This window comes from Pristis pectinata, chromosome 6 (assembly GCF_009764475.1).
Source record: "Pristis pectinata isolate sPriPec2 chromosome 6, sPriPec2.1.pri, whole genome shotgun sequence".
NCBI lineage: Eukaryota > Metazoa > Chordata > Chondrichthyes > Rhinopristiformes > Pristidae > Pristis > Pristis pectinata.
Window position 1 is genome coordinate 2,886,053 of NC_067410.1, and position 27,691 is coordinate 2,913,743.

The following is a 27,691-nucleotide window of genomic DNA, read 5'->3' on the forward strand; positions in this document are numbered from 1 at the left end:
TCGGAGACGGCAAGACGTCCTTTTAATTTTCTCATTTTCCAAATTAAGAAATCAAAGTTAAATTTACAGTGGGCTTCTCGGTCAGAACGAGGAAGACACAACCCCAAGCCCCTTCCCCACATCTGGTGCCCAGGGGAGGGGTTTGTCCTGATTGGCATACAAAACCACAGCTTTTACATGCATTTAATAAAAAAAAACATTCACAGAAGATTACAAGGGGGAGGGGACATCCTGTCAGGCACTGTTCAGAAGTTGGTGCAGTCACTTTCACAGCAGTTCCCCGCACTGAATCTGGCTCCAAGTATCAGTCATCGAGTCTGACTCCAGGAACCACCTGCCAACCTTAGAACTCCTCAAAGGGTTGATTCAGCGGGGAAGGTTTGAAACAAAATGAACTGAAACACTTGCCCACACCGTAACGAGCCTCAGAGTTAGCAGGGGTCACCACCTGTCAACCCGATTACACTAAACCCACGTTATACAGGGAAGGAACTCAGCTATTCATTTTAATATCATCCAATCTTTTGGTTACAGGGGAAGAGGAACGGAAAGTCAACCGATCGGCACTACAAGGCGTCCAGGATGGCATCAATCCTGGAGATGAGGTCCTGGCGCTTTGAGGAGAGGTGTTTGTCGTTCTCGATGTAGGCGTCTTTCTTCACCTTCCCGGCCACCAGCCGCTCTGCCTCCTGACTGGCCTTCAAGGCCAAGTCCTTCACCTGCCCGTCGAGCTTCTGGATCTCAGCCACCTGCAGAGGGAGGCAGAGGTAACGCCAGTCAAGGCCAGTCCAGCGCTGCAGAGAACCCCAGAGGACGTGCCCGAGGGAACAGGCCCTGCTCAGGCGAGGGGGACGGGGCAGAGGAGAGGGAGTCTCACTTGAGAGAGATGTACAAGATTATGAGGGGCATAGACAGTGGACAGCCAGCACCTCTTCCCCAGGGCAGCAATGGCCAATACTAGAGGACATCCATTTAAGATCAGAGGAGGAAAGTTCAGGGGAGATGTCGGAGGTAGGTGTTTTGTTTACACAGAGAGTGGTGGGTGCCTGGAACACACTGCCGGGTGTGGTGGCAGAGGCTGATACAACAGGGACATTTAAGAGACTCTTAGATAGGCACATGGAAGTAACAGAAATGGAGGGTTACGGGCTGTACATGAGGGAAGGGTTAGATTGATCATGGAGTAGGTTTAAAGGTCGGCACAACATCGTCCTGTTCTATGTTCAGCCTTGCCTACAGAGACTCACAAGCTCCTCGTGCTGTTATGGGAGGGGGTGGAGGGAAACAGTATGAGGGGAGGGTCTGCAGAGGAGTCTGGGGCCATCATCGCTCTCCACAGACCACGGAGCCATGGGTATCTTTGGGGGAGAAAAGCCGGACTCAGCCGTGCCTGTCCCTCCCCTGTACAGGGGGAAGGAAGGTCAAGATTATAAACCATGTCACCTCCTCCCCTACTCCAGGGTCTAACGTACTCATTCCCTCAACATACAGGCCAGCTCCGAGGAGATCTTCGGGATTTATCCGACTGTAGGCTAAGGCAGCATTGGAATTAGGTCGTGTTTGGAGACCTGGATTATTGGGAAGGCAAGCTGCTGTCCTTACAGTCCGGCCCCGTGAGACTCCAGACCCACCGACGTGGTTAACCCTTCGCTGCCTCCACAGTTCAGGGGACGGGGATGGAGGGCAAATGCTGCATTTACCCGTAACCACGTTTCATGGGTGAATAAATAAAGACCAAAAACTGGCAGAAATAGGAAAACACACACTTTGCTTCCATGATAATGTCAAGCAACAGCAAACAGAAGCACTTTCCCCCGGGAGAGTGTACTTCAGAGCTAACGCGTTGCCCTGGGTGTGTTTGACAGGACGGTGTACTTCACGCTGTATCTAACCAAGTGATGTACCGTTCCAGTTATACAGTGCACTGGCAAATGTCCATCTGGAATACTGTACATCCAACGGTGGATGTACGCTACATAAAGAGTGTTCACCAGATGGATCCCTTTGATAGAAGGACTGTTATGGGAAGATTGGAGAGTACAGGTCTAAACTGCCTAGAGTTTAGAAGAATGAGAGGTGATCTCATTGAAACAGAATTCTTACAGGGTTGGACAAGGGCACTTCCCCTGGCTGGGATGTCTACAAACCAGTGTTCAGTCTCAAAATAAAGGCATTACCCATTCAGGAATTTCTTCAGCCAGAGGGTGATGAACCTTTGGAATTAAGAGGGCCGAGGAGGCTCAGTTGCCAAGTTCAAAGGCAGAATTCAAAAGATTTTTGGACATTAAGGGAATGCAGGTATGCAGGGTCAGAGCCGGGACATAGTGTGGAGGTCAAGGATTAGCCGTGATCTGGGAAAGCAGTCACTAGGGCCGTCGCTGCGTCAGGTGGCTGTGCATCAGCCGGGGACTGCCTTACCTTCTCTGCCAGCTCCGACCCCTCTGTCTTTAGCTTTGACTGCAGGGAGTTGATGTCAGCGGAGAGGCCGCGGTGCTCCGTCTCCAGGGTCTTGCGGCCACTGTTGAGGGTGCCGATGTCCCGCGACTGCTTGTACTTGTTCACCGCCTCCTCGAAGTGGCGGTACAGCCCCAGCCGCTTGTTGACCAGAGTCAGGACCTGCTCGGTGATGGAAGCCACCTTCATCCGGGCCTCTGCTGCCGGGTCCTGCAGTGACGGGAGAGAATCGTTCAGGAATGGGCACTTGGCTGAAAAATGCAGCCACAAAAGCTAAATCCATCGAGTTAGCACTGTCCCACAGAGCTGGGGAGGCCATGGGCTTATGGTTAGGGACAGTGGATGTAGCAAGCTGTATATTTTAAAAAAAATATTGCCTTAAATTAGTGCAATAACCCCGACATTTACAGATGTTAATGTTTTTCTAAGCTCAATTACAGTCTCAGTGGGATTTGAGTATCTGAAGGGGGGAGGGGAAGAGGGAAGATGAGATGTAGGGAGGGAACTCTGGAGTTCATGAGGCACACAGCTGAAGCACAGCCACCAGTCGCGAGGCAGTGCCGTGTGGGGAGGATCACGTAGTGGTGAACTGCAGAGGACGATCGCGGGAGTCAGCACAGTGGCGCAGGGGGTAAAGCTGCCGTCTCTCAGCTCCGGGGACCCGGGTTCGCTGCTGACCTTGGGTGTTGTCTACCTGGAGTTTGTACCTTCTTTCTGTGACAGCATGGACGTGCTCCGGTTTCCTCCCACATGCAATCTGGTAGGTGAATTTGGCACTAAGTTGTGTGGGTGAGTGGTAGAATCTTTTGGGGGGTGTGGAGGAGTTGATGGGAACATGGGGAGAATACAATGGGATTAGGGTAGGATTACTGTACATGGGTGCTTGATGGCTGGCACAGACGATGGGCCGAAGGGTCGGTTTCCACGCTGTATGTCCATGTCAAGGGAGGAGGGTGAAGGCAGGCAGGGGTAGGGGAAAGAACAAGGAGACTGCCAGAGCTGGTAAGCACAATGGGGGAGGACGGCAGTTTGGGTGCACGGAATTGTGTAGTCGGGCTCGGCATGGGCGGAGTTTAAGGAAGAACACTCTCAGACAGGATAAAACCGGCTGAGTCACCAGAACCAGCTCACCTTGGTAATCGAAAAATCCAGCCGGACATAAATGATGACGGTGAAGAAGAGAATATAGAAAGCGCCAACCACGAGCAGGGGCTCCTGGAGCATCAGCACCTTGTTGAAGGTGTAGTGGATCTGCAGAGAGAGCACGAGAGGGGGGAATGATTCACAACCACAAGCACTCGTCACAACCCCTGGTGGTTCAGCACAGCCTCCCAGAGGGGCACTGGGTCACAGAAACCCGGTGCAGGGTTTGATGTCTGCTTTTGTGCAGGATCAGCTGAACCAACAACCACCTCCGACCCCTCGCTCTGAGGTGATCAGGGATCAAAGGTCAGCAAGGTCATGCCTGCCCATGGTTGCAGGAAGTTATACACACACACCCAGACTACGTTATCCTCTGCAGTGGCAGGGCACGGTTGAAAGCCCACTGCACGGATGTGCTAGTAAAGAGCGTCTCAGAGGTCAGTACGACAGAGATGATCAGAAGGGTGAAGGAAGACCCCACAACTCACGGTACCAGCCAGAGCTCCGCTGGTGTGGGTTGACCAGGTCAGCGCACTCACTAAAGAGCCGGCTTAACATGGTTAACCCTTTGTGTCAATGTTATGGCTCTCGAACACAGCTCAGTCGTGCAAATGCAGTCTCAGCCATCCTCGAACCCAGGCAGAGAGACGACAGCAGCGATGAGGACCAAAGGACACTGGTCGGAGTAGGAATTTGGCATCACCCACCACGTGAACCCCATCATCACTGAACATCGATGCCTGCTGTAAGCTGCAGCTCCTGCCTACACCAGAGAAAAGGAACAGGTACCACAACATCCTGAATGTGCTGCTCCACCAGGTTAGACTTGTGGGCAATGATGACGGGGCGCCCGAATGTGTCCAGGTAGGTGTAGTGAAGTTCGTCAGGCTGCCGGTCTATCTCGTACGGTGTGTCCAAGTGAATGTTCCTGCAGAAAGCAGAGGCATTGGGGCATGGTAGTTTAGTGCCAGATAATTCATTTCTTCTCTCCCATTTCAGGGACCAAGTGCTCTGTCCCACACTCCCAGAACAACAACTCGGATACAGAGCAAAATTCCCTCTAGCTTGTCCCGTCACTCTCTCCCGGGGCAGGGTCAGGAGGGGTTGGATACAGGATTAAGCTCCCGCTATCAATAATCTGCCCTGCCCGATCCCAGGAAAGCTCTTGCTGCAGTCCCAGTGTGATGATCTCCTGCACTGCGTGAACCAGGAGGCCATTCAGCCCATCTGCTCCTCCATTCAATAATAGCGCAGTTGTACTACATGAACACTCATGCCCGATCCCTGTATCTCTGGACTCTAATGATCCAAAAATCTACACATCCCACATATACTCAATAACCCAGCACACACAATCCGCTGAAGAGTACCAAAGGTTTACAACCTGAGTGACAATTGTTCCTAGCCTTGGAAATAAATGGCTGACTATCACAAAACCGTCCCTCAACTTCTGTCAGGGACACAGGGAGAAGGCATGGTGAATAATCACTTATCGTTGTATCGAATGGTGGAGCAGGCCAAGAGGGTCGCATGGTTTCTGCCTGTTCCTGCTCCTACACTCTCCACGGTCTCCCAGGGAGGGAATTGGTAGTTGGTTGATTATTGTCACTTGCACAAAGATACAGTGAAAAGTGTTTGTTTGCCTGTCATCCAGACAGATCGCACCATACACAAGTACATCAAGGTAGTACAAGGGCAAACAGAATGCAGAAAAGCATAACTCAGGCTGACCTGACTTACCTTTTTGACCCATCTACTCATTCCATTCTCACTAGGTGACCACCCCTCACCCTGGGGATCCACGTCACAAGCAGCACAGGGGTGACCCAGAGGGTGAGGGCGAGCTGGGGACAACAGTGAAAGCTTTATAACAGACTGATGGTGTACAGGCAGGTGTGTGCTGGGTTATTGAGTATATATGGGATGTGTAGATCTTCGGATCATTAGGTCCAGAGATACGGGGATCGGGCACAAGTGTTCATGTAGTACAACTGCGCTATTATTGAATGGAGGAGCTGAATGGCCTCCTGGTTCACGCAGTGCAGGAGATCATCACACTGGGACTGGGAAATGCCAGTGAATATGCAGGTTACCCATGCTGTGATGGTGCAAAAGGCTCAAGGGACTGATTCACCAGCATGAGACACATTCGCAAGATTGCAGAGCATCCCAGCAGACTGTGCTCTTTGGGTGTGCGAGACAAAAGGCTAGGACTATATTCCCTGGAGCGTAGGAGACGGATAGGTGGTGTATAAAATCATGAGGGGCATAGATAGGCCGAATGCACTCAGTCTTTTTCCCCAGGGAAAGGGAACCAAAAACTAGAGGGCACAGGTTTAAGGTCAGAGGTGAAAGATTTCAAAAGAGACCCGAGGGGGCAACTTCATGCAAAGGGTGGTGAGTACACGGAATGAGCTGGCAGAGAAAGTAGTTGAGGCAGGTACAATAACAACATTTAAACAACACTTGGACGAGTACATGGGTAGGAAAGGTTTAGAGGGATATGGCCTGAATACAGGAAAATGGGACTAGTTTAGGTGGGCATAGATGAGTTGGGCCAAAGGGCCAGTTTCCTGTGTTGCAACAGTCCAGAAATGGAGAGAGCAAATCCCAAAGTTCACAACACTCAGAATGCAAATGACAAACCATGCCAGGGAAATGCAAAACAGTGGCTGCTGCACAGAGCTACTGAAACTGTTAACTCCCTGAGCACCACTGCATTTGCTGCTGGTGCTTTTACTTGCGCAAGGCAAGGAAGACAGGAATAAAATAAGTGACCCCTGCTCCCGATTTATCCCTCCCATCCTGCAGGAAAGCGCACGTACACATGTGCGTAGATGCTGGTGCAGTCTGAGTTATCTCCAAGCTAGAATGGTGTTAATACTCTCCAGCTGGGAACAACACAAGCAAAACTTGGATTCACAAACTGCGCCCACAACAGAAGGGCAACGTGCCCCAAACCCTCTCGGAGCCCCAGTTACTCACCTCGCTCCCTCTGGGAGAATGAGTTTCACGGTGAGATCGTCAATCACTTGGTCATCAAATACGTGATCGACAAACCTCATCTTCAGTGCGTACTGGTCACCTGATGAAAGACAGGAAGGGAACACAAGCTTAACTGACCGGAGCAGCAGGTAAACACTGCTTGACATTATAAGGACGAGTCACGTTGTTCCCAGGAGCCCAGGATCGGACTGGGCGAGGACAGCGAGGTACCAGCTCCCAGACCTATCTATCCAGCAGAAAGCACACCTGGAGACACTAGGGACTGCAGATGCTGGAATCTGGAGCAACACACAAGTTGGAGGAACTCAGCGGGTCAGGCAGCATCTATGGAGGGAAATGGACAGTCGATGTTTCAGGTCGAGACCCTTCATCGGGACTGAAAGACAGAGGGGAGGTGGCTGGTATAAAGAGGTGAGGGGAAGGGGGTGGAGCAAGAGCCGGCAGGTGATGGGTGGATGCAGGTGAGGAGGGGCGATGGCAGATGGGGGGGGGGGGGGGGGAAGAGTGGGATCAGCGACAGAGGCTGGGAGGTGAGAGCTGAGAATCCGATAAGAGAGGAAGGTGGAGCATGGAATCGAGGGAGGTGGGGAGGGCAGAGGGGAACGGGGGTGGGGGGGGCGCGGGTAGTGGGAAAGCACGTGGGTGACGGGCAGATGGAGAGGATGGGGGGGAAAAGAGACAGGCTGAACGTAGGTAGAACTGGGTAGATCAGGAGGAGAGAGGAAGTCCACCTGCCTGGGTCCGACATTGTGTGAAGGCCTATTGTAGACTTCCACATGAAGAGGGCGATGGAGTTGGTGGGGAGCCCACTGGCGAAGTGTTGCCAGGGAAGTTTAAAGAGGTTATCGACTTCAGGTAAGGGGCTTGGAAAGGAAGTGGCAGGAATGAGATGGAAATTAGGATCGTGTATTCTGGGCGGTGCTGGTGAGCACCTTTCCCCAGGGATTGGTGGCTTTAGGCTGACCTTAGAACTGCAGCACTGCTCAAACCAACAGTGCCAGTCCTGATCACTCCCACACTGTACCTTCAGAAAGAATTGCAACTGGATAGATTGAAGACCAGTCTCCATATGAATGCTGCGGAAATACCCTGAAGAAACGCTGGTAGATTGCTCTTCCTCATTTAAGATCAAAAGCTGGAACAGGGGTACTGACCGAAGTTGTAAAGGTACTCGTAGCTGGGCAGGTTGTATCCAATGACGTAGTGAGTCTTCCACCCGCCAAACAGCGGGAAGCGAGGACGGACTTCCATCTCCACAGAATCATCCAGGACAACCAAATGGCTAGTGGAGATGTTCCCGATGTCATCACGATAGTAAACGTCCTGGGCCGCAGCAGGGAGGATGGTCTGCAACACACGGCAGGGAGATAGTCACCAGAACAGTCATACTCCAGTTAACCCAGAAGCTGAAACTAAGAAACATCCACCTGCCGACTAGAGTCAGAGTTACCATTATAGGTCTGTCCAAGTCTGCCCTGAGCATCAAGCACCATTTACACTTATCTAGCACTAATCCCATATTCCTATCAACTCTCCTCAGATTTTATCACTATCATGACACCCATCGACACAAGGGGAAATTTACAGCGGTCAATTAACCATCTTTGGGAAGTGGGAGGAAACCGGAGCATCCGGGGGAACCTACATGGTCACAGGGAGAACGTGCAAACTCCACACAGACTAATGCCAGAAGTCAGAAGTAAACCCGGGTTACTCTATCAGCTGTATCACTGAGCCAACATCTCTTGCCAATGTTTCTTTAAAACAAAGGGTTGTATAACCACACAATGGTACTACGACTACTCGTGAGAAAACAGCGTTTAATTTAACCTAACTTGAAACTTTCACATTTTACTGTTTAGTGGATGGAAGAGCATTGTCCTACAAAACAACAGTGCAGGAGCTCCCCCACCCAGCCCAACAGCACCAGGTACCCAAATACAGGCGCCACCTATCCCAGGAAATAAATCTCCCAACATAACACAGGAGGAAAATCAACCAAACACAAAGATGGAATGTGGAATTGACAGGCAAATCAGAGCCCAATTTAACAGAGCACATACAGAGAACTAACTGAGGCTCTGTAGGTCCAACAACTCAGTAACACCACACACCGACTCTGGAGATGCACAAACACAGGAGGTGCCACAAAGCCGAACATCTGTCCTCTCTACTTATAAGATCGATGAATAAAAGTCAAAGTCACACAGCATGGAAACAAGCCACTCAGCCCAACTCGTCCATGCTGATCAAGATGCCCATCTAAGCTAGCCCCATTTGCCTGTGTTTGGCCCATATCCCTCTAAACCTTTCCTATCCATGTACCTGTCCAAATATCCTTTAAATGCTGTAATTGTACCCACCTCTACCAGTTCCTCTGGCAGCTCGTTCCATATACCCACAACCTTGTGGGTATAGAAGTTGCCCCTCAAGGTCCCTCTTAAATCTTTCCCCTCTCACCTTAAACCTAATGTCTTCTAGTGTTTGATTCTCTTTCCCTGGGAAAAACTGTTGCATTCACCTTATCTATGCCTCTCAATTTTTTTTAAAAATAGGTTTACATGCAGCCATTTAGCCCCCTGAACTTGCACTGATTTGAACAGGGAGCCTCTTGCATTCCACACCCACCCACCCCCCAACACCAATAAGTAGCCCACGTTGAACAAAAATAGAATCCCTTTGGGTTTTTACACACCTCCAGCCTGGCAGGGCACAAGAGTAAAGCCCCACAGGTTCCTGGATACAAGACGTACCTTGAAGGATTTAACGGAGGATATCCCACTGTCCGGCTGCCTCTGGTAGTCATATCGGGAGAAGGGCCCCTTCAGAACAGCACCACAGTGCTTCAGGTCGATGGTCTCCTCCACGGCGATGTTCCCCCAGTGCGACACCTCAATGAGGCGCGTCATGCTGACAATGGCCAAGAAAGGGCTGTTATTCTCATAATGCAGCCTCAGTGGGTCCTGAAAGGGCAGCACAGCACAGCAAGTCAGTGGGAATGACCACCAGCATAAATTCTGCTCATCAAACCAGGTCCAAGTCTCACAGACGCCCTGCACAGAGTGCAGATTCAACTGCTCACTCCACAATCACTCATCTAATCCATCCAAGCAAGAGTCACCAACAGCATAGCAGGTCGAGTCGCCAGTGGGCTGGATCAACAACTGGCAAGCTGAGGTCCGTGCTGCAGACTAACACTTCCCCAGAGGAAGAATCACTTCAGGTGCTGTGCATGTGCAAGCGAGGGTGTAAAGATATGGCGAATCGCAGCTGTGCACTAACTGACAGTCCATCAGCAACTGCACTTAGGAGTGATTAATTAGCTGCAGAACCCTGGTGCCAAGGGAACATGCTAAGCAACTGCAAGCTCTTTTTGTTTCCAGTGGCTGGGCTTGGTCACAAACTGATAGGAAAGCCAGGGCCACATCTAACACCTGCTTTTGGTGCGTGGGGAAACGGCTATGAGGGGAAAAAATAGACAAGACAGGAAATACAGTTTATTTTGTAGATGACAGGAATTATTTACAGCTTTTGCGGGAGGCTGTTAGATATTAGGAACATACAACTTGTAGTATCCTACTGAACCATCATTAAATTAGTCACGTGCAATAGTATTTAAAGCTGAGGGAAGGCACTCTTCATGCATGGAGAGGAGATCCCTTCTGCAAGAGGTACATCCATTATAAATGCAAATCACACTCACATTTTCAGAAGTAATGAAACTGACAGCACAGGAGGGCGTGCGGTCTGTGCTGCACTCAGAGAGCTTTAATGCATTCCTGTTTCAGGATATTGGCATTGCTGCCAAGGCAAGTGTATACCACCCTTCCCCAAAATATAATTAATTCTCTGAAGAGCTTTTGACCTGAAACATTAACCCTCTCACCTCCACAGATTTTGCCTGACCAGCTGAGTGTTTCTAGCATTTGCTTCCCCCACAGATCTCCAGCATCTGCAACTCTATTTTCACAAGTAATTCTCTATGGCCAGCACTCCCAATTTAGCCAGAGTCCCCAGATGTTTGCGAGGACGACTCTAAGGTTGACTTGGCCAGCAGTAACTTTGTTGTGTCAGAATTCAGTGCCGTGGTCTGCTCAATGTTAATCCTTTTCTGTTTGAGTAAAGCAGTTACGATACAACTGAATGGCTTTGTGAGAAACTTATAAAGGTGGTTACAAATCCACTGCATCATCCTTTTACCACAAGGTTTACTTAGACACCACGGTCAAGAAAGCTCACCAGTGCCTCTACTTCCTCAGGAGGACAAAGAAATTTGGCATGTTCCCTTTGACACTCACCAACTTTTATAGATGCACCATAGAAAGCATCCTATCCAATGCCATCACGACTTGGTACGGCAACTGCTCTGCCTGTGACCGCAAGAAACTGCAGAGAGTTGTGGACACAGCTCAGCACATCACGGGAACCAGCCTCCCCTCCATGGACTCTGTCTACACTTCTTGCTGCCTCGGTAAAGCAGCCGACATAATCAAAGACCCCAGCCACCCTGGACATTCTCTCTTTGCCCCTCTCCCATTGGGCAGAAAATACAAAAGCCTGAAAGCACGTACCACCAGGCTCAAGGACAGCTTCTATCCTGTTGTTATAAGACTATTGAACAGTTCCCTGGTATGATAAAATGGACTCTTGACCTCAATCTACCTCGTTAATGATATTGCACCTTATTAGAATTGGAATATTATTGTCATTTGTACCGAGATACAATGAAAAACTTGTCTTGCATACCGTTCGTACAGATCAATTCATTACACAGTGCACTGAGGTAGTACAAGATAAAACAATACAGAACGCAGAATAGTATTACAGCTACAGAGAAAGTGCAGTACAGGCAGACAATAAGATGCAAGGTCATAATGAGGTAGATTGTGAGGTCAAGAGTCCATCTTATCGTACTAGGGGACCATTCAATAGTCTTCTAACAGCAAGATTGTCTACGTGGACTACACTTTCTCTGTAGCTGTAACACTTTATTCTGCATCCGAGACTGTCACTCCTGTGTAGGCCTCTACAGTCACAACAGACGCTGCTCTACTACTACCGACTGAAGCAAGACTCTCCATGCGCAGATCCATGGTCTCGCGAGACTAACGGATGCCGCCAGCACGTGCACTACCTCAGTGCACTGTTGTAATGAACTGATCTGTATGAACGATATGCAAGACTAGTTTTTCCACTGTACCTCGGTACGAGTGACAATAATAAACCAATTCCAATAGTGAAGATGTTTGCTAGTGGCCCAGTGACCCCAAATGTGTAATGTGCATTCCTACTAGGCTGACACACAACAGATTTCACCTACAGCTGGGGTAATCGCTACAAACAGCAGGAGGAACCCCGCTCCCACTGAAACCATGTGGCGAGGGGCAGTACAAATTTAGCCCAAGCTGGAGATGTACAGGCAGGTTAACCTCAGCTATAGAGACACAAGAGACTTCAGAAGCTGTAACAAGAAGTAATCTGCTGGAGGAACTTAGCAGGTTGAGGACCATCTGTGGGGGGTGGGGGTGTGTGGAAGGAATCGTCGACATTCTGGGTTGCATCTCTGCATCAGGACTGGGTTTTGATGCAGGGTCTCAACCCAAAAACGTCAACAACTCCTCCCCCTCACCCCTCCTTGACCCGTTGAGTTCCTCCAGCAGATTGTTTGTTAATCTTAGTTGTGGCCTCTCTCTGGGTGCGTTTTAGCCATTGAAATGAGAAATGTGGGAAGTTTGCCAAAGGTGGCAGAGGAACGAGAGAAGCACAAAATGAACCGTTGCTGTCATCACCTGGCTGTAGGCAGCGATGTCCTTGAATGGCCCATAGTCGATGGAGTCCTCAGATTTGCTGGGGTTACCAAGTTTGGTGTAGCTTTCAATGTTCTTTGAAGCGAGCTTGACCCGAGTAGTCTGGGTCTTGGTGGGGTACGGAGAGTAGAAATAATGGCTGCCCTCAAACACCACAAACTGCTTCTCAGCCTGGGCAATGTGCGTTGGGAAAGGCCGCAAGACATGCGTGAATGTGGATTCGATCGCCAGCTTAACTTTGGCTCCAGCTGCCAGGTTCGTTCCCAGCTTCACCTTGAAGAACTTGCCACTGGAAATGGAAGCAATAAGTGATGAACTGTCTCCAGAAAATCACTGCCCATCTATCAAAACATTTGCCCCAATAAACTCAACAACGCACAAGTGAACCCAATCCCGAAATGTTGACTGTCCACTTCCCTCCACAGAAGCTGCCTGACCCAAGTTCCTCCAGCAGCTTATTTTTTTGCTTCAGATTTCAGCATCTGCAATCTCTGTCTCCAATCTCATGTAACCCCTCCAAGGATTACATCCAAATGACTGAAGTTATCAAGGTGGCTGATTTGGCCACTTACCTACCTACTTTAGTTGCCCACTGAGCCTTTGGATTCAGCTGCTTTCAAGAGTGGTTCTCCATACCTCTTCATACTGACAGCCGCAGAGAGAAGTGGTTTTCATATTGAGACATTGCACCAGGTTGGGTCAGGAGGCTCCCTGATCCATAACGTTTAGCTGGAATTTTACACCCACTTTTGGATCAGGTGCTTGAAATTACATCACTCCACCAACACTCGAGGATTCTCTTGCTTTCAGATGGTTTTCTGAACATTAACCAGCCCTTGCTGCTTCACCCTCAAGATAGCCATTCACATGGAGATGAGAAAAATTTGGTGGATTCTTCTTGAGAAGAATTTGGTGGATTTTTCATATTTTCTACCCATGAGGGTTGTGGAAGCTTACAGTCAGTGAGTACAGCTAAGACAGACTTTTTTTCAGATATGAAGGGAATTAACAGATACATTTAAGAGAGAGAGAGAGCTGCAGCCTTTTTCCCCCAGGATAGGAGATTGCAAAACCAGAAGGCATAGGTTTAAGGCGAGAGGGGAAAGGTTTAAAAAGAGGATCTGAGGGGAAAGTTTTTCCCACACAGAGGGTGATGGGTAAATGGAACGAGCTGCCAGGGAAAGTGGTAGAGGAGAGTACAATTACGCTTGAAAGACATTTGGACAGGTAAGATGATAAGATTTCTTTATTAGTCACATGTACATCGAAACACAGTGAAATGCACCTTTGCGTACAGTGTTCTGGGGGCAGCCCACAAGTGTCACCACGCTTCTGGCACCAACATAGCATGCCCAAACTTCCTAACCCGTACGTCTTTTGGAATGTGGGAGGAAACCGGAGCACCCGGAGGACACCCATGCAGACACAGGGAGAATGTACAAACTCCTTACAGACAGTGGCCGGAATTGAACCCAGGTCACTGGCGCTGTAATAGCATCATGCTAACTGCTACACTACTGTGCCTGCCGGTAAATGGATAGGAAAGGTTTAGGAGGGAAATGGGCCAAACGCAGGTAAATAGGACCAGCTTAGAGGGACATCTTGGGCCAAAAGGCCCATTTCCGTGCTGTACAAGCCTATAAGTGCAGGAAAGTAGCAGTGAAGTAAAAGATTGGCTGGGAGCTCATCAAATGATGGAGCAGTTATGAAAGGCAGAATCTCCTGTTTTATTTCTTATTTCCTCTTGTTCTCAAGATGATGGTAACATGACAACAGATATCCCCCCCCGCCACCCCCCCCTCCCCTTCGAGTCTAGGCTGCCAAGACTTTCAGTAAAACTGCTGAACCAGATCCCTATAGTCACTGGCACTGGTCTAAATTTACCACCATTCGGTAGCACCATGTTCCACAGGCAACGTCAATATAAATCACTCAGAGGCTGGAGCCCATCTCACCAATACAATTTCATTCACTCATGATTCTGGCAAGCATTGCCCATTCCCAATTGCCTCAGAAATTTGTGGTGAGCTGCCTTCATGAAGTGCACGTTCTGGGATATTGAACCAGTGATGATTAAGAACAACCTCTAATGCACATCTATATCAAGACAGTGCTAGATTCTGCGGGGATGGTGTTGGCTTCCCATCCATTAGCTCCCGTGCCCTTCTGGGTAGCAGAGGTTGGGTGGTACCATCAAAGAAACCTTGGTGAGAGTCTCCTGTGGATGGTATATGCTACATTAATGGTACATAGTTTAAGCTGGTCAATGGAATGGCAACCCAGCGAACAGCTTTGTTCTGGAGCATCTTGTTATCACAGCTGAACCCAATTAGAAAAGTACAGAACTGCATCACACAACTGAATCATGCCTTGAATCTGGAGGAGACATGATCCAGGCATTGGGAGATGGTGACATTAAACCATTAAAGAAACTGGCATGGCAGAGAGGACTCTAGTGTGGGGTTGGGATGATTGAAGTGTAAGATCAAAGGCCAGGAGAACGACAAGAGCCAAGTCACATGTAGTTAAACTGACATTGCAGTTCCTACTCCCAGTGACGAACTTTGCCCACCACACAAACACCACCACCCAAAATGCTATCCCCTCATCTTTGTCCAGGTTAGATCAGAAACCATTATCAGGGCTTTGCAACTTTTCACATGAAGATTATAAAAACACCCAGCAGATAGGCACATTTCACGAATATGCTTTACAACAGCATCAGAGTCAAGATGAACATTGTACCCTCCCTCATCACTTTGAGCCACTTTCCAAGTTACAAGCAGCCAATCTGTGGGCAACTATAAGAGGACTTCAACTAGTCTCAATGCTGAAGGCAGGGGAATAATCAAAGAGGAGTGGAGCTGAAGGGAAGCAAGAATAGGAACTGGAGTGAGCCTCCTTGAGTTTACCCTTCCTTTCAATTAAACCATGGTTGATTTGTAATTCAACTCTGTTTACTCACCTTTGCATTCTCAGATATCCTTACCCAAGGAAATCTTATTGACAGACACACAAGAGAGTGATTTTTGCTTCAGATCCCAGCATGTGCACACTACTGGAAGAATTCAGCAGGTCAGACAGCATCTATGGAGACAGAGGGATGATTGATGTTTCGGGTCAAGACCCTGCAAAGGTTGAGACACCTTTGCCTCCACAGATGCTGCCTGACCCGCTGAGTTCCTCCAGCAGTTTTTTTTAAAACATCCTATTGACCCCACCCTTGCAAATTCCATCACCCACAAAACCTATAGCCTTTTATCAGACCCTCTTGCAGTTCCCAATTTAGCCTCCACAAACCTACACGATTGTTTCCAAAATTTAGACAAGAGTGATGCTTTTTTAATTTTGTATGGAAAACAGATCCCTAGGAATTTCTGGCATTTTAGATAAAATAGTATTCAGAGGAATGATTACAATTACATTCACTAATGCATGACATGAGTGGAACAATATTGGGTCACTAGGAAAGAGGCTGGATTTTGGGAAGTCAGGCACATTAGTCTCAGCTCAAGTTAAAGTGAAATTAACGAGGATAACTAAATCCATCCCTACTGTTGGAGAGAGAATAGGAAGAATGAACCACTGTAGAATGGAAATCCTGAGTGAGAATAAATCAGTTACCTCTGCCCTTTGACCAGAGTCTCTTCCAGATTCAACGAGGTTTCTTCTTCATCGTTGGTTTTTAACTGGATCAAAATAAAAGTTAAATTATTTATGAAGCGAAATGCAGCATTAACAATTAAACATTAATTTCTCCTCATCTCAAAAACAAGTCAATCAAAAAAATGCCACATGATTCAGTTCTGTTATGCAAATGGCTTAACACCTCCCCCCAGTGTTGGAACACTTGCACTCAGTTTCACTGCACTGGATAGGAGTAAATTGCCCTGAAAGCACTGATCAGAATGGAGGGCATCTCAATGGCATAGTTTGTTGCTTGCTTTGTCCCAGCCTACATAAAGCAGGTCACACTGCAAGGCACTGAATGGCAATCACTGGGTTTTCAGCTTTCAGTCCAGCAATGAAATGTCATCCATTGAAGAGAATTAGACTGCATTTATGCTATGCTTTAGGATATCGCAAAGCACTTAACAGCCAATGTAGACAAAGCCTGAGATTATGTCATTCACTTGAAAGATAGCACCCCAGGTAGTGCAGCACTCCTCAACTGACAGCCTAGATTATAAAACCCTCAGGAATGGCATTTGAAACCACAACCATCTAACATCCATGGTAAACCATCACACAGCGGACAACAACTGCCCCCTACTTTCAATCAAGTAATACATAGAGAAAACGGGAGGTTGGAGAGGGTTCAGCCCCAGGTCGGTGTGGTTTTATAGTCACAGGGCCTTTAAAAAATTCTTTAGTTTTGCCAATTTGCTTGCTGTAGTGGACTGGGCAACTGCCCCTCCAGCTTTTCAATCCCAGCACAGACTGCAGGCACTCTACAGCAAAGGTCACAAGAACAAGAGCATGAACAATCTCACTCCACTCTCTGATGAACATTGGCTTGACAGTAAAAACTCCTCTCAATTTGCACTGAAACCACAAAAGTCAGACAAGTCAAATGAAGGAACAGAGAAGTTCACGCCATTTTATAGGATTTAAAGAGATAATTTGCAATTTCTTTCATTTATCTGTGAAGCTTAATGTTGTTAGTATGAGACTCAATCACTATTTTGAAATAATTTACATTATTTTCTATTTAGATAAACTATCTTTATTAGTCACGTGTACACTGAAACACACAGTGAAATGCATCTTTTGCGTAGTGATCTGGGGGCAGCCCGCAGGTGTCGCCATGCTTCCAGCGCCAACATAGCATGCCCACAACTTCCTAACCCGTACGTCTTTGGAATGTGGGAAGAAACCGGAGCACTCAGAGGAAACCCACGCAGATACAGGGAGAACGTACAAACTCCTCACAGATAGTGGCTGGAATTGAACCCGGGTCGCTGGCGCTGTAATAGCATTACGCTAACCACTACACCACCGTGCCTGCCCCTGTGCTATCTGTAGCCCAGCCTTTGAACTATGTAAAGTTCTAGTGTGCTTTGTTCATATCCAGAAGTATTCCCATGCAAAATAATCCCACCATACTCCCAACACCCCCCCCCCAACTTCATCTCCTCTCCAAATTGTTGCAAACCCTCTCCTGTTGTCACAGTTTGCCTGACAACTGGTACTAGACAATCACAATCAAAAGTCTCTTTTAACTGCATATCAGGAAGAGCAAAGCCATCACCTTCAGTGCCCATCACAAGGCCCACTCCATGATCACCACTTTATCACTCCCTGGCAAACCTCCAAGGCTAAAGCAGATCTTTCACTACCTTGGTGTTATACCACCATCATAACTGCCATTTTCTAACTGTAGAAAGTCTCCTGACTCGGGCTCTGAAACCCTCATAGAACACAGACCCACCAAAAGCCGACTCAGCTCCTCAACCTATTGTGTTATATGGTCAGGTCACAGCTGATGTGCTGCATGCACACTCACCCTGCAAACACTGGGAACCAGCAAGAACTCAAGTGCTGAATATGTTCGGACGTTAAAACTTGTGTAATCAATGCTATAGCTGCAATGAATAAAAAAGCCCCAACTCCAGCATCAGACTGCATTCATCAAAACAAAACATAGGTCTTGCTTGAAGATTCACAAACTGTTTTAGGATCCCTCTTTTCATTTTGAAGCCACAAGCTTATTAAAGTATTGCGACAGTTTAATCATTAATCTCTCTGCTTTCACATCCTAGTCAAGTTCATTTTTATCACAGTTCCCTTCATGTCATGGTGTGCTTTCCGGAGTGAAGCGCATGGTGACCACCGTGCCTCTGCTCTGGATATTATCTCGCTCTCCCCTACCCGCGGAAGCCTGCCTCACACCAAGTGTCATTACCACATCAGGATAAGAGGAACGTTCTTACCACCACCCTCCCCACAACTTGATCCTTTTCCCCAAAAAGAATTCTACAAATCTCCTCAATCATGATATTATTAGAAAATAAAAAAAAACAAAAAAATGGTGGTAAACTGAGCTGCGAATCTGTGCTGAAAGCAATGTGGTAGAGCTCAGAGGATGATGAGTACACTTGGTTTATTGACCACAAGATATTCAATGCACCAATAGAAGGGAAGCTGGTTTTTCTAGACATTTATTGCATGAATGTATGTGGACATTAGTGTAAATGGGCTTCAGGATCCACATTTTGGAGATGCACAAATCAACCAATGAACAGGGCACCATTCATCTCCTCCAGCCTGTCCCACCATCAAGACCATAATTGACCTGGAATCGAATTATAACCCATCCCTTCCCACCATTGAATAACAAAATACCATCACTCTCATTTTTATGTGAGAATTGGCTAATTTTACCAGGCTGAAATGGTATCTGGCACGTGGGGTGAACGCAAATACAACAAAGTAATGTCAGAGCAACGGGAGAAGATTGCAACAATTAAGAAAAAGTATAGGACACTCAAATCAAGGGTTAGGGTTGGATGATAAGTAGCAAAAGGCAAAAGTGTCAGCTTACGTCAGATACAAGTGCCTAATACTACAGCAAGCCTAACAGTTTAGGAACTTTAGGGACAAAATAAAAACTAAAAATGCAAGAGGTATAGAGAAATATTGGCAAGTAAATTCAAGCCAAATCCAAAGGTATTTTATAAATACACAGAGCAAAAGAATAACAGTATATCAAAAAACTAAAGTAATAAATGTGCATAGGGACACTGACCTGACTATGGATCTCAATGAATACTTACACCTGCCTTTACAGAGATGGGTGACCATTGCCCATTTTGCATCCAATCTGCCACTTTCTTTTGAATCTCATAGGCAGATCTGACCTGCATTTCACAGGTTTGCACATCCCTTTGCTTTCTCTATTTCCCTCTGACTGCCTTCATTAACCTGTCCACTCCGCATACATTGAAATCACCTCAGTAACCTTGGCCTCACCTTAGGGATGTTCCCTTTGTCATGTCCTTGCCTCACTCACCCTCTGCAACTTATTTTGTCTTTCCCGGTTCTGACACATGGTCTTTAACCTGAGACGTTAATTCGGTTTCTATTTCCTGATGTTTCCAGCATCTAGAGCTTTTGGATTTCCAGAGACCTTGATACAATGCATGACAAAAATTATATCCAAGTGCACAGGTAACTAACCTGAATATAGAAGATTAAATGGAGGCAAGGAGAAATTGTAGTGAGCGTCTGGAATTTACTACACTCAATACACAGAATGTGTTCCCAAGAATAAGTATGCTACTGCAAAAAGGAGTAGTTATAGTTTTATATGCAGAGATTCATTATTGGCAGTAATCTGGTGCGAACTCCTGGCCTCCCCAGTGCTACACACTCCTCTGCAAGAACCTAGCACAAAACCAGCAAAAAATTGCCCCATGGATCGGTGTGGAGGAGCTGTCTGAGAGAGCTGGTGTTGGGATGGGGCGAGTGGCGAGGCTGTTCGGTGGCACCACACAAATTTCAGGGCTGCATGCTGTTCAGGACAGTGAGGGGAGGCGATGGCTGGGAACTGGCAGTACCTGTTCCAGGTGCTGACAGACCACCCTGATCCTTAAGCCATCCCCCTAGTCAGCTTATTACCAGAGAGAAATCTCCAAGTCAGAGAGAGGACTGTGGCCTTACAAAGAGAGGAGAAGGCAGCTTCCAACAGGAGACACTAGAATCTGAGCAGTCCATTCACACATACAGAGCAGGTGCTGCCAGTGTCCCGAGCCCCACATCAGTGCTGAGCAACCACACCCCTTCTCCAGCTTACCACACAGATAGCCTCTTCATACCAATCCATTACTGGAGTACCACCAGTAGAGAGCAGGGATTTGTGACCGATTCCCAGCACAGCTGTGGGAGGGAAACAGTTTACACTAGGGTCTCAGCACAACAGCATGCAGCCCCAGTGCATGCATATACTTTTTTTTTTGAAAAGCACATGGGATGGACGGGAGTGGTTAATATCGATGCGTGTTTAGATGGAGGACAAACAGCACCAGAATGAGTCGGTGCTTGGTGGCAGTAACCGTGTACCTGGTCAGGTGGTTGTGGAAGTAAGGATGGATGAGCATTACAAGTTCTGGCCTGGAACGTTGCAGATCAAGAGCTGGGAAGTGCAACGGCCTTGTTCTTTGCCAAGAATTTCTGATTCCATGATCATCAATCGGCATTTGTAGGAGCAGTTCCAAATTTCTTCCACACATTTCATCACTGAAGTGCTAAAATACCTCTATTTTCTTGAGGCCATGTTTTAGAAAATGTTCCTTGGCAGGGTAGGCGAACTATTCCATTCATTACTCTAACCACCTTGGAAAATTTTAATCAGATCACCTCTTAAATCTTCTAAATTCCAGAACACTTTTTTAGTATCAAGTTCATCCTTGCCCAAGTATCTTTCTGGTAAACTTACAAATGACTCCTTCCAAGACCAACAACTTCCTTCAAAGTCCAGCAGCCAGCCCTGCTCAGGTGTGGTCTAACAAGGGCTTTGTATAACTGCAGCACAACTTCTATCCTCTTGCATTTCAGACTTTCAGATATAAAGGCCAGGACTTCACTGTTCTTCTTGACTGCTTGCTGTACCTGCTCGTGGCATGCTTAATGATTTGCGTACAGGAACTCAATTCTCTTGAACTTCCACTATTTCTAGAGTTTCTACTATTTAGAAAGTTTTTGATCGATCCTTCAAAAGTAACTTGAACTTGCCATTTATACCTTGAATTTAACATAGCAAAACCATTCTGCCCTTCACAGGAGCAAACAAAATTTGACACCAAGCAAACATGGAGATGGAGCTTAAATTATAGGGAGGTTTTACGGAATGTCCAAGGAAAGAGAAGTCAGAGCAGCTTAGGGAGGGAATCCCAGAGACAGGAATGACACCAAAAGTGGGGCAATGAAATTTAGGGATGATTCAAGAGGCAAGCATTGGTGGAGCACAATTACCTCAGAGGGTTGTAGGGCTGAAGGAGGTTTACAGGGAATTTTGAGCAAAGACAAGAATAAGAATGAATTAAAGTGTCTGTACAATATGGAGTCAATGTAGGGCAGTAAGCTCAGGCAGGGGTAATGAGCAAATGGGACCTTGTGAGAGTCAGGACAAGAATAGCAGAGATTTGGAAGACTGTTGGGGAAGACAGAATGAGGAAGCCTGGCAGGAATGCTTTGGAAATGTTGAGTCTGGAGGCAATAAAAACTGAAACAAGGATTGTATTACAGAGATAGAAATAGACTTTGTGATGGCACATATGTGGACTGCAATACACGCTGCTCAAAACATGAGCTGCTGCTGTATGGTTTAGTGTTAAATTTTGTTTGAGTATGCTTGTGTTAAGCACCTCAGTTTTGCTACCTTTAAGGTTTCGTGTAAATACAAATCAGTGACTTTAATAACAGCCCAGCAAAACAAGGACAAGATTCAGGGATGAAAATGTAAAAAAAGAACTTCTGATGCTGGTTATCTGAAATTAAAAAGGGAAAGTGATGGGAAATGTTGGAAGCACTCAGTCAACCAGGCAGCAATGGGAATTTTAGGTTCTATGAGTATCAATTGCCATTTGTAAGAAGCAACAAGATTCAGGTATGGGCTGATTGTCACATAACTAACAATATGTGACAATACCACCAGGCTTAAGGACAGCTTCTACCCCACTATGATAAGACTATTGAACAGCTACCTTATACAATGAGATGGACTATGACCTCACAATCTACCTTGTTGTGACCTTGCACCTTATTGCACTGCACTCTCTCTGTAGCTGTGACGCTTTACTCTGTACTGTTATTGTTTTTACCTGTACTACCTCAATGCACTCTGTACTGACTCAATGTAACTGCACTGTGTAATGAATTGACCTGTACGATTGGTTTGTAAGACAAGCTTTTCACTACCTCGATACATGTGACAATAATAAACCAATACCAATCAATACCAATCTCCAGAAAAAGATTATTGGCATGGCAACTGCATCACCATTGTAAAATTTCATGAACATTAGTATTCTGGGGTTGAAGGACAAATTTACCTGGACCAGGCACATGATTACTGTGAATACAAAAGCACGTCAGAGACTGTAGCTTGTGGGAGTGGCTTATGTCAACTCTCCAAACCTTTCCCTTCATCTGCAAGGCAATGGAATACCTAACGTTTCCCTGGACAAGTGTATTGCTAACATTCATGTAACTTAACATCAAACAGAACAAAACGACCTGCTTAATCGAGACCCCAGTCACTTCTCCTAGAATTTGTATACACCACTTACAAGTAGCACAATGGCAACTTGCCAAGACTACAACAGCTTCATCCAATCTTGGGAACTATCTAAAAGGTGTCTGTGTAGGTATTTGGATGGAAAGGAACAGAACGATATGGGCTTAACGCAAGTAAATGGTTATGTAGACAGGAATCAGTCGGCATGGATGAATTTGCTAAGGGCCCATTTCTGTGCTGTGCACCTCTATCCACAAGTTCAACCATCACTTTCAAAGTGCACATGTTCCGACTTCAATACATCACCATTCCTCAACTGTCACTAGGTCAACATTTCTAAACTTCCTGGTTAAACTTCAGGACTGATGAAGGGTCTTGACTTGAAATGTTGACTGTTTATTTCCCTCCACGTATGCTGCCTGACCTGCTGAGTTCTTCCAGCCTTTTCCGGGTTGTTCAAAATAAATGTTAGTATCTGACGTCAATGCCAATGGATTTTGTATACCTGAGGGCAAGAGACCTTGGTTTAACATCCCACCTGAAAGACAGTTCTGCACTCCTATAATAGATGCCACAAGCACTGGCCTTGATTATGCACATTAGATCCTCAAATCAGAGATTAGGACGTAACTGGTAACTACCGTTAATCCTGGTCGGTGCTGAATCTCAGTGACCTCAGCCAATCGGAAATGAATCAATGATTTGCCAAACCAGTCTTAGTACATTTGTTTTAATACCAAATCATGAGCCACTTCATAGAAATGTAATCTAACACATCATGAACAAGAACAAAGATACAGGGATTTATGATAAAGAATTCCACAGCTTATGCTAGAGAATGATAGGGATCGTTACCAATCGTGCAGTGATGAAAATCTAAGATGCACAAGAAGCCAGAAATCTCAGGATGCTGCAGGAGGGAGTCGCAGATTTAGGGAAGAGCAAGGCCATTGCAGGATTTGAAAACAAAAAGATAACCTTTTGGAAAAAGTAGAACAGGACTTAGTTGAATTAGAGCAGCAAGGTAGGAGTGATGGGTGAACAGGACTTGGATAAAGGCAGCAGAGTCTGGATGAGCTCAAGGGGAACATCAGCCTAACAGCATCTTGGCAAGGGTTTCAGCAGATCTGTCAAGATAATACAAGGCCTGGAAGGTGCACAAGGGATATTTAAGCAATCATAATGTTATCTTAAATAAGCCAGGGATATATTTCTAACAACACTAATTTCAAATCATTTCTTGCGAGGCCACCAGACTAGTTATAAAATGTTCCAGTAATAAGATGAGATTCCATTTATTAAAAAAAGTCTGCACTGCATGAAATGAAAAGCTACTTGCAGGTTTCCCTTCACTATCCTGACCTGAAAATACATCACTATCCCTCTGTCATTAAATGTACACATTAGAACTCACTACAACCTTTGACTCCATCAACTGGGGGCCCACCTTTTAAATTTGGCTACCCACAGAAATTCATCTCCATTTCTACATTTTGTTCACAATGGCACACCAGTCACGATCCTAACCAATAGATCCTGATGCAGGGTCTTGACCTGAAACATCAACTATCCCTCCGCTTCTACAGATGCTGCCTGATCCACTGAGTTCCTCCAGCTTTTTCAGTCTACAACAGAGTCAATCGCAATGAAGACCGGCATCAAATAAGGCTGCCTCACTGCCCCATTCACAAAGATTTATTTCCCACTCCTATTCTTTCTTGCTGCACCTCACCTCACCTCCCTTAAACTTCCCATGCGAGTTGAGCTAATGGATAACTGTTCAACTATGGTGACTACACTCCAAGACCAAGGACACTCCAACCTCAGTAGTCGAGCTACAATTTGCGGATGATACTTGCATCTGAGAGGTCAATTGCCAAGCCACTTGCTCACGGAGGATGGGCCTTACACTCAATATCTGCAAGTTAGAAGTCTTTATCAACTTGTCCCCACTGCACCTTACTATCCTCCAACAATAAAGGTTCAAGGGGAGGCACTGGAAAAATGTGGACTGCTGCCCAATCTTTGGAGCCACTGTGCATAAAAGGAAGACATTAAAAGACAAAATTATCCATCACCTTCAATGAACCAGCACAGCCTTTAGTTGATCAAGGATTAGAAAGTTTCAAGATAAAGACTTCAGACTTGCATGATCCCTGCTCTCCTGCATACCTTCTGAGATACCGTCTGCCTATACCAGGCACCTCAACACACTGGAAATATACCACCAATGCTGGTTCCACAAAATCATTCAGTGGAAGGAAGGATAAGTAAATCTATGCCAGTGCCTTGTCCCAGACCAATGTCTCTAGACACCTTAGCTACACTCGGTTGGCCACACCTGGCAGGCCATGTCATTTGCACACCTGATACCAGACTCCCAAAAACCAACACTATTCTGAGTTTTGTCACAGGAAGACATTACTATGCAGACCGACTGAGGAAAAGATTCAAGGATGGGCTCAAATCCTCCTTGAAGTAATGCAACAACTCCAACTCTCGAGAATCACTGGCCCGTGACCAATCAGCAGTCTGGGTGGTTATGTGAACCTCAGGTTCATGCAATGGGAGCACACAATGGCTTGCTTAAACTGCTGGAGTGCACCACCTCACGAACTATGCACCCACCCACTCCAGTCTTCCATTCCCACATTGGCCTCATCAGACATTTCAGAGCCCAGAAAACCAGAGTAGAAGCAAATCAACCTCCACTGAGGGAAGCCTGAGAAGAATCAACCAAGAAAGGTGTGGTTGTGCTGGAGAGAGTGCAGAGAAGATTCACTAGGATGCTATCTAGATTAGAAGACATTAGTTATGGGAAGAGATTGGATAAGCTGGGTTTGTTTTCCTTGTAGTGGAGGATGAAGTGTGACCTGATGAAAGTATACATGAGAGCCACTACACTTTCTCTGTAGCTGTGACACTTTACTCTGTACTGTTATTGTTCTTACCTGTACTACATCAATGCGCTCTGTACTAACCCAATGTAACTGCACTAACCCAATGTAACTGCACTGTGTAATGAATTGACCTGTATGATCAGTTTGCAAGACAAGTTTTTCACTGTACTTTTAGCAAAGTCTAAAATTAGAGGGCACAGATTTAAGGTGAGTGGAGAAAGATTTAAAGGGGAACTGAGGGCTAAGTTTATTTCCCCCACAGAAGGCAGTAGGTATATAGAACAAACTGCCAGAGGAGGTGGGAGGCAGGTACAAAGTGCAACATTTAAAAGACATTTGAACAGGTATATGGATAGGAAAGGTTTAAAGGGATATGGGACATTCTCTCTTCTCTCCTCTTCCATCGAGTTGAGGATACAGGACCCTGAGGGCACGTACCACCAGGCTTAAGGACAGTTTCTACCCCAATGTGATAAGTCTATTGAATGGTTTCCTTATACAATGAGATGGACTATGACCTCACGATCTACCTTGTGTGACCTTGCACCTTATTGCACTGCACTCTCTCTGTGACACTTTACTCTGCACTGTTATTGTTTTTATCTGTACTATATCAATGCACTCTGTACTAACTCAATGTAACTGCACTGTGTAATGAATTGACCTGTACGATCGGTTTGCAAGACAAGTTTTTCACTGTACCCTCGGTACTCCTCTAAACCAATTCCAATAGCAAATGGGAATAGTTCAGATAGGCACCTTAGTATAAACCTGACTAAAAGAAACCTTCACTGAAATAGCGTTTCTCCCTGTCAGAACAGCTTCTTAAGCTTTTTGTTTGATTGGAATGGGATTGAAACGGATGTCTCCGCAGGGCAAATGCCCCTGAACCAATGCAGTGAAGCACTGGAGGTTAGTGCATACGTGTCAAACGCTCCAATTGCACCAACACGGAAGCACCACTCCTGTCATTCATCCCGGGCCAGGCACCGTTTCAAGAGCGCGTTAACTTCCTTGACTTTCAACTTAAAAATAACGTTGCTTGGCCAACTGATTATTTCCAACAATGTTTGCAAAATGCACCAAAGAAAGTTTGCACAGTTTGCAAAAGGACACTTTTCTTTTGGCAATTAAACTATAAGCGTCAAATGCAAAGGCTTACGGTGACTCCGAGATAGGCCAGGTGGTTCTCCAGGCCGGGCTCCAGGGCCAGCAGAAAGGAGGAGGCGGCCGAGGGTCCGCCGTTGGCCAGCGTCACCTCGGCCGTGATCTTGGCCAGGTGGGTGCCCAGATCAATGGAGCGCCGGACCTCCTCGTTGACCAGGGAGTCGCCATCGACCGGCCGCAGCGAGGCCAAGAGGCCGCACACCAGGATGGGGATGGAGAGGGCAGCCCTCATCTCACCGACAGCGGCCGATGGAGACGGATTCTTCCCACCCACCGGATCGCCACAGACGGCCGCCGCTCCGCCGGACAGTTCCCGCCCCCATCGGGCCGCAAATCATCCAATCGGCACACGAAGACCGGCTCCCGTGCCGATTGGCATCTCGGACAGCCAATGACCTACCGCTCCGCCGCGCAGTCCCCGCCCCCATCGGGGACGCAAATCATCCAATCGGCACAAAAAGGCGGGGTCCCGTGCAGATTGGCATCTCGGACAGCCAATGATCTTCCGCTCCGCTGCGCAGTCTCCGCCCTTCTTCTACATAAGGAAGATGGCGGCAGCCGACAGGCTCAGGACCCCGCCTTTAGCAACGATAGGTGGCAAGAGCACCGCCTGTCATCACTTCCCTTTTGAAAGAAAAACTTATTCCGTTCTTATATTATACACGAGTTGCTGAGATACTAATTATATTATTTAACAACTGTGGGATTTCTGCACAGGTACGATTCAAATACCCGAGACAAATTATCAAATCAGTTGCTTACGCTAATCTTTCTCTCATTGGCTTTCCAAGATGTCAATCTTCACGGGGACACCCCTCTTTTTTCCATTGGTTGTCCAAGATGTCAATCTTGAGCAGGCTCCGTCGATTGGATGATGTATGACTAGTCATTTGGCCCACCCCATCTCCTTCACCTCAAAGGATGACCTTTATTTTGGCACTTCGCAATTGCAAAGTGATTTAGGACGTCCCAAGGTT

General features: G+C 46.8%; 1 protein-coding gene across 1 annotated transcript; it reads right to left on the reverse strand.

The window, feature by feature from the left end:
• rpn1 (ribophorin I) lies at positions 1–27,041 on the reverse strand. The gene is made up of 10 exons (XM_052017506.1): positions 26,710–27,041; positions 16,035–16,099; positions 12,393–12,699; positions 9,357–9,566; positions 7,758–7,950; positions 6,583–6,682; positions 4,387–4,525; positions 3,586–3,705; positions 2,419–2,664; positions 1–749 (listed from the first exon to the last, which is right to left on the reverse strand). The coding sequence occupies exons 1-10, from the start codon at positions 26,944–26,946 to the stop codon at positions 567–569; spliced, it is 1,800 nt and encodes a 599-aa protein (XP_051873466.1). The 5' UTR covers positions 26,947–27,041; the 3' UTR covers positions 1–566.
• Between the last annotated feature and the right edge of the window lie 650 nt (positions 27,042–27,691).